This window comes from Narcine bancroftii, chromosome 5 (assembly GCF_036971445.1).
Source record: "Narcine bancroftii isolate sNarBan1 chromosome 5, sNarBan1.hap1, whole genome shotgun sequence".
NCBI classification, from domain to species: domain Eukaryota; kingdom Metazoa; phylum Chordata; class Chondrichthyes; order Torpediniformes; family Narcinidae; genus Narcine; species Narcine bancroftii.
The window spans coordinates 191,159,934-191,169,871 of NC_091473.1; the positions used below are offsets into that span (position 1 = coordinate 191,159,934).

The 9,938-nt window shown below is 45.3% G+C and overlaps 1 protein-coding gene across 1 annotated transcript; it reads left to right on the forward strand.

Annotated features, from left to right (window-relative positions):
• The first annotated feature begins 1,158 nt into the window (after positions 1–1,158).
• LOC138764448 (uncharacterized) lies at positions 1,159–8,037 on the forward strand. Its single transcript, XM_069940376.1, has 2 exons — positions 1,159–3,634; positions 7,901–8,037. The coding sequence occupies exon 1, from the start codon at positions 1,173–1,175 to the stop codon at positions 3,630–3,632; it is 2,460 nt and encodes an 819-aa protein (XP_069796477.1). The 5' UTR covers positions 1,159–1,172; the 3' UTR covers positions 3,633–3,634; positions 7,901–8,037.
• The last annotated feature ends 1,901 nt before the right edge of the window (positions 8,038–9,938 follow it).

Genomic DNA, 9,938 nt, shown 5'->3' on the forward strand with positions numbered 1-9,938 from the left:
TGTATCATCTTTTTTTCAGCACCATTTCCTACTCTTGTAAGATACCATAAAGTGAACTGTTGGAGAACCTACCTTCAGCTTTATCAAGGCATCTCAAAGTTGTGTAAACTATGGCTAATCACAAATTACATTACAGGTATAAAAAAAGATCTGCAAGTATGTGTATAAGACCATAAGACAGGAGTAGAAATAGGCTATTCGGCCCAATGAATCTGCCCTACTATTTAATCTTGAGCTGATCCATTTTCCCATTAACCAACCATAACCTTTGAAGCCCTAGCTAATCAAGAGCCTATCAATCCCTGCCTTAAATACACCCAATGATCTGGCCTCCACAACCACCTGTGACAGCAAATGCCACCGATTTAGCACCCTCTGGTAAAAGAAAAATGCCTCATGATGTCTCCCCCAAACATGATGCCAACTTCAATCTCCTCTACCTGCACATTATCCACACGTCTGCATTCCCAACCATAGGACATTCACACTCCCTAAATCAAAAATGAAAGTGGATTTTTAACATGTCTGAAATTGGTGCAGCTTTGGAGGAGGCCATTCAGTTATCATTCCAATGCTGGACTTTCGAGCTAATGGACCTGAACCTATGATGTGTTCTGAACAACGAAGATTTTTCTTCCTGAATTCTTTTGAATGTATTTCATGGATTTTGGGCTGCAGATCGACCACCTGGCACGTTCCGACCCTTTGGATAGTTCCATCGACCCCCCCCCCCCCGGGGGCCATTAGAGTAACTGGGGAGGGAGGGGCACAGTCCCGACAGTCGGGTGGGGGGGCGTGGTTGCTGGTGGTCGCCTCTCTGCCGATCGTCAACCTCCTCCGTCCCTCTGACGTCGCTGCCGAAAGCCCTGCTCAAGGGCGCGGAGAGTCACTTGCATCTGCCATTAAATGGCAATAAAAAAAAAAGCTTGAATCCCCACCAAACATCAATAAAAAATGTTATTAAACAGGGTTAATTGTGGAAAACATTGTCTGGATTAAGGGCGTTCACCCCCTTCCCGCCTCTCACCTCCATCGCTCGCTGGCGACTGAAGAGCGGTTCGGAGTGACGTCACAGCGCTGGGTTCTGGCGGGAATCTCACATTCGGCCAGCGGACAGCGCGTTGCGCACGAGATGCAGGGTGCCCTGGGAAACGCACGTGCCTGTGGTTTGAATGCGCACGCGGGAAGGGGGGAGAGCACGTGACGGCAACCGCCGCCCCCCCCCCCCCCCCACCTGCAGTGGGACACACGATGAGGCGAGCGGGTGGCGGGAATCCTGCGGTTGGAGCGCACGCGCGCTCCCTCCCTCGGCGGCCGTTCGCCCCGCCCTTGCCGCCGATGGGCCGATGCGATGTTGGGAGGCGGCGCCTCGCTGCCTGAGGAGAAACGCGGCGGCCATGCGCCTCGTTGCGACTCTGGCCCTCCTGCTGGCTCAGCCGGCTCTGCTCGGGACAAGGCCGGCCACCGCGCAGGGGGAACCAGGACTGAAGCTGTTTGAGGGCGAGGCCCCCGTGGCTCGCAGCTCCCTGGGGATGGTCGGCTCGCTGTGCCCTGCACCCATCTGCTCCCAGCCTGGCGCCACCCAGCCCGGCATCTCCTGGCCTGGCACCACCCGGCCCAGCACCTCCCAGCCCAGCATTACCCAGCCCGGCACCACCCGGCCTGGCATACCCTGGCCCAGCATCTCCCAGCCTGGCATCACTCGGCTCAGCATCTCCCAGCCTGGCATCTCCCAGCTTGGTGGCATCTGGCCTGGCATCTCCCCTCATGGCAGCACCCAGCCTGACAGTACCCAGCTCAGCATCTCCCGGCTTGGCAGCATCTGGCTTGGCAGCTCCCATCCAGGCATCCAGCCTGGCAGTACCCAGCCCTCCAGGCTTGGCAGTACCTGGCCTGGCATCTCCCGGCTTGGTATGTCCCAGTCTAGCATCTCCCAGCTCGGCAGCATCTGGCCTGGTATCTCCTGGCCTGGCAGCACCCAGCCTGGCACCCATCTTGGTACCCAGCCCAACATTTCTGGGCTTGGTGGCACCCGACCTGGAATCTCCCAGCCTGGCAGTACACAGCCCAGTATCTTCCGGCTTGGCAGCACCCAGTCTGTTATCTCCTGGCCTGGCAGCACCCAGCCTGGTATCTCCCAGCCTGGCAATGCCCAAACTGGTAGCACCTGGCCTGGTAGTACCCGGCCTGGTAGCACCTGGGATGGCAGCACCCAGCCTGGGAACACTCAATTCAGCATCACCCAGCTGGGCATCTCCCAGCCTGACAATAGCCAGTCCGGCATCACCCAACCTAGAAGCACCCAGTCTGGCATCTCTCGGCCCAGCATCTCCCAGTTTGGCAGCACCCACTCTGGCAATACCCAGCCTGGCATCTCTTTGTTTGGCAGTTCCCAGCCCAGCATCTTCCAAGCCGGCAGCACCCAGCCTGGCATCTCCCAGCTCTCTGTCCCCTCAACCACAATATCTACCATTCAATCCACTGGCCGGTCCAATGTGGCATCCACCATGGTGACAGGCCAGTCTTCCAGTAACCAGTCAACCTTAACCCAGAGCACCACCGTCAAGCTAACGGCTTTGTCCTATGTGATCCTTTCTGACATCGTGGCCCACCGCACTGATCCCCCAGTGTCAGTGGACAGTGGTACTGAAATCATGATCGTCAACTCAAATGGGACAGAATCAGAGAGTACAGTGGCCATTGTGCTAAGAGTGGGTGATGAGATCATCCTTGCCAGCTCAGACGCAGAGCCCAATGCTACATCAATGCCTATTCTACTTGGCGGCAGTGGTGGTGGTGGTGGAGGAGCTGAGATCATCCTCGCCAGATTGAAGGAGAGCAAAAACTCCAGCTTAACTCCTATCATTCTAAATAAGGATGATGAAATCATTGTTGCTACCTCAAATGAGACCAATGCCGAAACCTCTTCTTCTGTCATCATTGGCAACGGGACTGAGATTAAGATTACCAGATCTGAAAATGGGAACAACTCTGTAATTTTAACCAATGGCACGGAGGTTATAATTGACCATTCTTCAGACACTGATGCATCAGGTGATCTGGCTGTCACCACTGAGAATGAAAACACTGATAATGCGACAATTACCTCACTGAATGAGATCACTGAAAATGTCACCACAAGCAAGAATTCCAGCTCTCTGGATGAAGAAAATGTGACCCAAGTGGCAGTGGAAAATAAAACAGAAGTCACTGAATCATCCGAGCCACCAACCATTGTAATCTCACTGGATAGCTCTTTATATAGTTGGGCTCCATGGAGTGTTTGGTACTGCAACTGCCTTAATGGCAGTATGTTCCGTATCAGGAATAACATGGACAAAAAGTCAGGTATTACTCTGTGCTCGAATGACTACCAGCCCAACCACTTCCAAAGAAAATCGTGCACTTACAAGGTGTGTGGCTGCAGCAGGAAGGACAAACAGTGCTCTCTGACTAATGTCACCTGCTTGGAGGCAAACCCTGACATTTGTGTGCTGAGTGACATTACCTGTCAGGAGGCTCTTGACTCCAAAGAGTACTGGAAAAGGTTGAAGAAGGGGTTTCAGGCTGTCTACCACAAAAATAGAGGGTTGTTCCTGCAGAGAAACACAAAGCCAGAGACAAGTCATTGAAGGTAAGGTACCTGCAGAGTGAAATGAACAGTCTGCATTTCAAGATTCCTTTATTGTCATGTAATATTACATGAAATTTCATTTAGCCTTTAGTATGTTCTTCAGTCCATAAGCAGACAAGATCGCCATCAGCAGAAATTGCCTGATGTCCTTTGCAGTCAGAGAAAGAGAAGCAAAAGAGAGTCCCCTCAGAGTCACTGAGTGTCCATGGATTCACCTCCCCCACTGCTCCCGCTTCCACCAACAGCCCATGGCCTGTGTGATCTTCAGTTGCAAAGCCCTTCGCTGGTCTGCCGTCACGGTACCGTCCTGTAGGGTCATCTCTGCTTCTCCGACAGGGGTTTCAAATTTGAGTTTGGTACTTCACAACCCTCTATTTTTCGTTCATCCACGTGCCTGTCTAAGAGTCTCTTAAATGCCCCTTTTGTTCCAGCCTCCACCACCACCCTTGGCAATGCTTTCCAGGCCCCCACAACTCTGTGTAAAAAAAACTTACCCCTGATATCTCCCCTAAACTTTCCTACCTTCACTTTGTACTGATGTCTGGGGATAAAGGCGCTGGTTGTCTGCCTTAACTATGCCCCTCAGAATCATAGTGTGCAGAATTATTGGAAAGATGTGATTGAGCTAGAGATGATGTGGAAAAGATTCAGAACATTTTGCCCAGATTGGAAATTTTGAGTTAGCAGGAAAGATTAAATAGGCTAGGTATGTTTTGCCTGAAGTGAATGAAGCTGATATAATTGAAGTGTATAAAATCATGTGGAGCATTGATAAGGTAAATAGCCATTGTCTACAACCAACCATAAATTGGAGGAGTAACACCTTATTTTCTGTCTGGGCACTTTTGAACCGGTGTCCTGGCCTCCACATCCACCTATGGCAACAAATTCCTCAGATCTGCCGCCCTCTGGCTGAAGAAATTCTTCTATTCTAAGCAGACACCCTTCAATCCTGAAGTTGTGCCCTCTTGTCCCAGACTCTCCCACCATGGAAAACAACCTTTATACATTGACTCTGTTCACGCTTTTCAACATTCAAAATGTTTTGATGAGAACTCCCCTTATTCTCCTAAATTCCAATGAGTACAGGCCAAGAATTGTCAAATATGATAACTCTTCCATTCCCAGAATTATCCTTGTGAACCTCCTCTGAACCCTCTCCAACATCAGCATATCCTTTCTTAAAACAGGAGACCAAAACTGCTCACAATATTTCAAGTGAGGACTCACCAGTGCCTTATAAAGCCTCAACATCAAATCCCTGCTCTTGCATTTTTTAAAAATTAGACATAGTGTAAATTGCAACTCGAAGAGTTCATCAATAAAATTTGAGACAGGAAGAGTAGGAAATGTTAAAAATTTAAAGTGAGTAAAATGTTGAATTTGATAGCATCTGAAATAATGTCTATTTGATAGGTTAAATATCGTCCCCAATTGTTGAAGAAATATAAAATGTTATAACAATTTACTCATATCTGCTTTATATTATAAACTATTGAATATGAAAGCAATTTATTTAGGTGGAATTAAAACTGGATGGGAGAATAATTTGAACATGTTTTTCTCAGAGGAATGAACTTCAATTTTGGGCATGATTTACACTTCATCATTGTGTGTCTTATTCACTTCTCAGGGCTACACTGTGTCCACTTCTCCAAAGTCAAACTTGCTCTAATTGATTCTGATATTAGTTCACTTTGTGACAAACGTAAAAATATTTGATGCCTCTTTGTTATATATATTTTGGACACCTTAATTTGTAAAAAATATTGGACCAAATTCTTAGAACTTTTTCAACCATATTTAGGATCACTTTAGATCCATGTCCGGTTTTTCTGAAGTTATAAATAATATTTTATCTTCTAATCAAAGACAGGTTATAGCATTCTCTACTCTATTAGCAAGAAGAGCAATTTTGTTAAAATGGAAATATGAGTTCCCACCTACACATAATCAATGGCTATTAGATGTTTTTTAAATACAGAGAAAATTAGGCATAATGCCACAAAAATCAAGATTTCTTTTAATGAGACATTGAGCCCATTTATAGCTCATTTCCATAATTTGACATAGAAAAATAGAAAATAGGTGTAGGAGTGGGCCATTTGGCTCTTCAAACCTACACTGCCATTCATTATGATCATGGCTGATCAGTACCCGGTTCCTGCCTTCTCCCCATACTCCCTAATCCCCTTGGCCACAAGGGCCAAATCTAACTTCCACTTAAATATTGACAGGGAACCGGCCTCAACTACTTCCTGTGGCAAAAAATTCCACACATTTACCACTCTCTGAGAGAAGAAATTTTTCCTCATCTCAGTCCTAAAAAAAATTCCCCTTATCCTTAAACTATGCATTGGAAACAACCTTCCTGCATCTAGTCTGTCTAAACCCTTAAGAATTTTATGTTTCTATAAGATCCCCCCTCAATCTTCTAAATTCCAGAGAATACAAGCCTAGTCTATCCAACCTTTCTTCATATGCGAGTCCCTCCATCCACGGTATCAGCCTAGTGAACCTTCTCTGCACCCCTTCCAAGGCAAGGATATCCTTCCTCAGATAAGGCGACCAAAACTGCACGGTACTCCAGGTGTGGTCTCACCAAGGCCCTGTACAGCTGCAGCAGAATCTCCCTACTCCTGTACTCAAATCCTCTCACAATGAACGCCAACATACCATTCCCCCACCTCACCGCCTGCTGCACCTGCATGCCCACTTTCAACGACTGATGCACAGCAACACCCAAGTCCCTCTGCATCTCCCCTTTTCCTAAACAGATACCATTTAGATAATAATTCTCTTTCCTGTTCTTACTTCCAAAGTGGATAACCTTGCATTTATCCACATTAAACTGCATCTGCCACGTCCTGGCCCACTCACCTAAGTTGTCAAAATCACCTTGCACTCTCCTAGCATCCTCCACACAGTTAACCCTGCCACCCAACTTCGTATTGTCTGCAAATTTTGAGATAATGCTATCTATTCCCACATTAAATCGTGACTAATTCGGTGTGATGATGAATGTCGGTGGGTGTGCTTGTTTGGATCCTCTGAGCCTGCTTGTTCAGATTTAACACTACATACAATATGAATTTTAACTTTGATTACTGTGGGTTAGATTTTTTTTTCTTTTTCTTTTAATTTTTCCTTACTTATCTCATAATATTTTATGTATTACCAATTATTGGATTTAGAATTAAGTAGCTTTGCTACTGTACCATGTGTTATTTGTAAATCTGCAAAGGTTTCATTGCAATTGATTAGTAAAATTTTTTTGTTTGTTTTTCTGATAAAACTCTAAAAATAACTTTAAAAGAAAATTAGACATGGAGCACTGTAGCAGGCCAATTCGGCTCTCACAAGTCTATGAAGCCCAATTTACACACAATTAACCTGTACCCCAGTACGTTTTTGAAGAGTGGGAGGAAACTGGAGTGCTGGAGAAAACCCATACAGACAGGAAGCAAACGTACAAACTCTTTACAGACAGTACGGGATTCGAACCGAGGTGCGGCCTGATCGCTGGCATTGTTAAGGCGTTGCACTAACCACTACACCAACCGTGCCACCCATATTCTATTCCTCTTCAAATGAATGCCAGTATTGCATTTTTCTTCTTCACCTCCTACTCAACATAAGATAGTGAGAAGCAGCTCATGAAGAAAGTAAACAGACTTGTAGATCAAATTACCTGTTTCTTCGCTGAACATGTTGCCGAAAGTATTCTGGCCCTGGAAACAGGTCTTTATGAATGCAAAGAATCAGTTGAAATTAATATTGCTATTAGGATGCCATTCATCAAAGTTTCTTGGTTACCAGTGACCAATGAGCTGTTACTTCTTCACAGCCCAAGCTTTCAGCTTTCATAGCCTGATTTTCCAACATTTAGAGAACAATGACTTTCAATAAACAAGTACAAAATGAGAACATTGTTATGAAACTGATTACTTACCGTGGAAAAATGCAGCAAGAAAAATATTGTGCAGTAACAGTTGTGAAAAAAATAAATTTGAAATAACAAGGGAGTATGCCCTCTACTGTTAAATAAGTTGCCAGCAGTCAGTGATGAAGCTCAGGCATTTTGCTGATTGAAACTACAGAATAAGAGAGAGAAAGCAAGATAGGAATTAAACAATATAATTGCAATGAGTGCAGTTGTTCTTACTGATATTTTGGTTAAAGAGATGCAGTGTAAACTGTGGATCATCCCTGGTCTAAATGCAGCCTGATCCATTGCTTTGCTTTCTTTCTCATTTTTCCCAACAGGAGCATCAAGCAGCTAACATCGATGTCTAAAATGGGAGAATGCATTGGCCTTCCACAAATATTCTGCAGAATTTTACTGCTGTGTAGCAGAATGATTCTCTGGACTATGCCATATAAATTAAACACAAATATAATAACTTTGTGATTATTATCTGACTACTGTTTTGAAAATTAAACCTTTATGTCATGGAAATTATGGTTTATAAGTGGAGCTAGACTCAGTCACCTCTTCAGCACCAATTTACTGTGTCTCCTCCCTCAACATTTTACTCTTGTGTAATTGCTGTGAGGTAAATGAATGACTGGAATATGATTTGGACTTTGGCAAGGATATTTATTCTGGTTTAAAGTTATTGTAGCCACAAGGCACAACAGGGAAATGTGCGTTAGGAGGAACGGGGAAAGAAACAAGGATATGGGGGCGATGAAGAACACTGTGGAGGAGGGGGGAGGGGTAATAGAAGAAAAGAGTGGAAAGGGATAAAAACTTCAATTTCCTGGGTGTCAACATCTCTGAAAATCTATCCTACGGCCTCCATGTCAATGCAATCTGAAAAAGGCCTGCCAGCAGCTATACTTTGAAACGAAGTTGAAGAGATTTGGTATGTAACCAAAGACTTTTGCAAATTTCTACAAGTGTACAGTGGAGAGTGTTCTGTCTGGTTGCATCACTGTCTGGTATAGAGGTGCCAATGCCCAGGACAGGAAGAGGCTATAGAGAGTTGTGAACGTGGCCAGCCACATTTTGAGCATCAGCCTTCTCCCCATCGAGGACATCTACAAGAGGCGGTGTCTTGAGAAGCAGTCTCTATCATCAAGGACCCTCACTACCCAGGCAATGCCCTCTTCACTCTGCTACCATCAGGAAGCCTGAAAATGAACACCTAGTGGTACAAAACTGTTTCTTTCCCTCTGCCATCAGATTTCTGAATGGACAATGAACCCAGACACTACCTCATGTTCTGGGAGATTGCTTCGCTGAGCACCTTCACTTTGTCTGGATCAGTGACAGGGATCTCTCAGTTGCCAACCATTTCAACTATGAGCCCCACTCCCTTACTCACCTGTCTGTCCATCGTCTCATACTATTCCACCAAGACCACCAGTAAATTGAAGGAGCAACACTTGATTTTCTGTCTGGGCACTCTCCAATTGGATCGCATTAACATTGACATCCAATTTCTGCTAACCTACTCTCCATTCTCCCTCCCTTCCCTTGCCCCTTGTCTTCTTTCCCTTGGCTCTCCACCCCCTTTCCTCTTCCTCCACCCCCCCCCCCACCCCAGACTGTGTTCCTCCCCTCTCCCCTACCATTTTGTTTGGATGCCTGTCAACAATTTTCCACATCTTGATGAAGGTCTCAAGCCTAAGATGTGGGTTATCTTTGCTAAATGAGTTTCTCCACCATTGTGTTTTCACTACCTCGCTTTCTCTTCTTTTTGTACTTATTTATTTATTTATGTAATTTATAGCTTTAATATTTACACTTGTGACGCTGCCTCAAAACAACAAATTTTGTGACTTGATTGTGACAATAAATTCTGATTCTAATTGTGAGATAAAAGACAATAGATGCAGGAGTAGGCCATTTAGCCCTTTGAGCCAGCATGGCCATTCACTGTAATCGTGGCTGAACATCCACAATCAGTACCCCGTTCCTGCCTTGAGCCCTTCTTCACGGTAGAAGCAAAAACCAGGTAGGCAATCCCTGGGTTATGAACGTCTGACTTACAGAAAACTCATACTTATGAATGGACTATCCGTAGATTCCTGGAATGCAGGGGCTGGAGTATGGGGAACATTTGGCAGTTCTTGGGTTGTACTCGTTGGAGTATAGGAAGGTGAGGGGAGGATCTCATAGAAACATTTTGAATATTGAAAGGTTTTGATAGAGTGAATGTGGATGTTTCCCTTGATGGGCGAGTTGAGGACAAGGGGTCATAGTCTTCTAATTTTAAGACTTCTAATCAAAACATGAGGAAGAACTTATATAGTAAGAGAGTTGTGGATCTGTAGAACTCAATGAGTGCACAAAGCA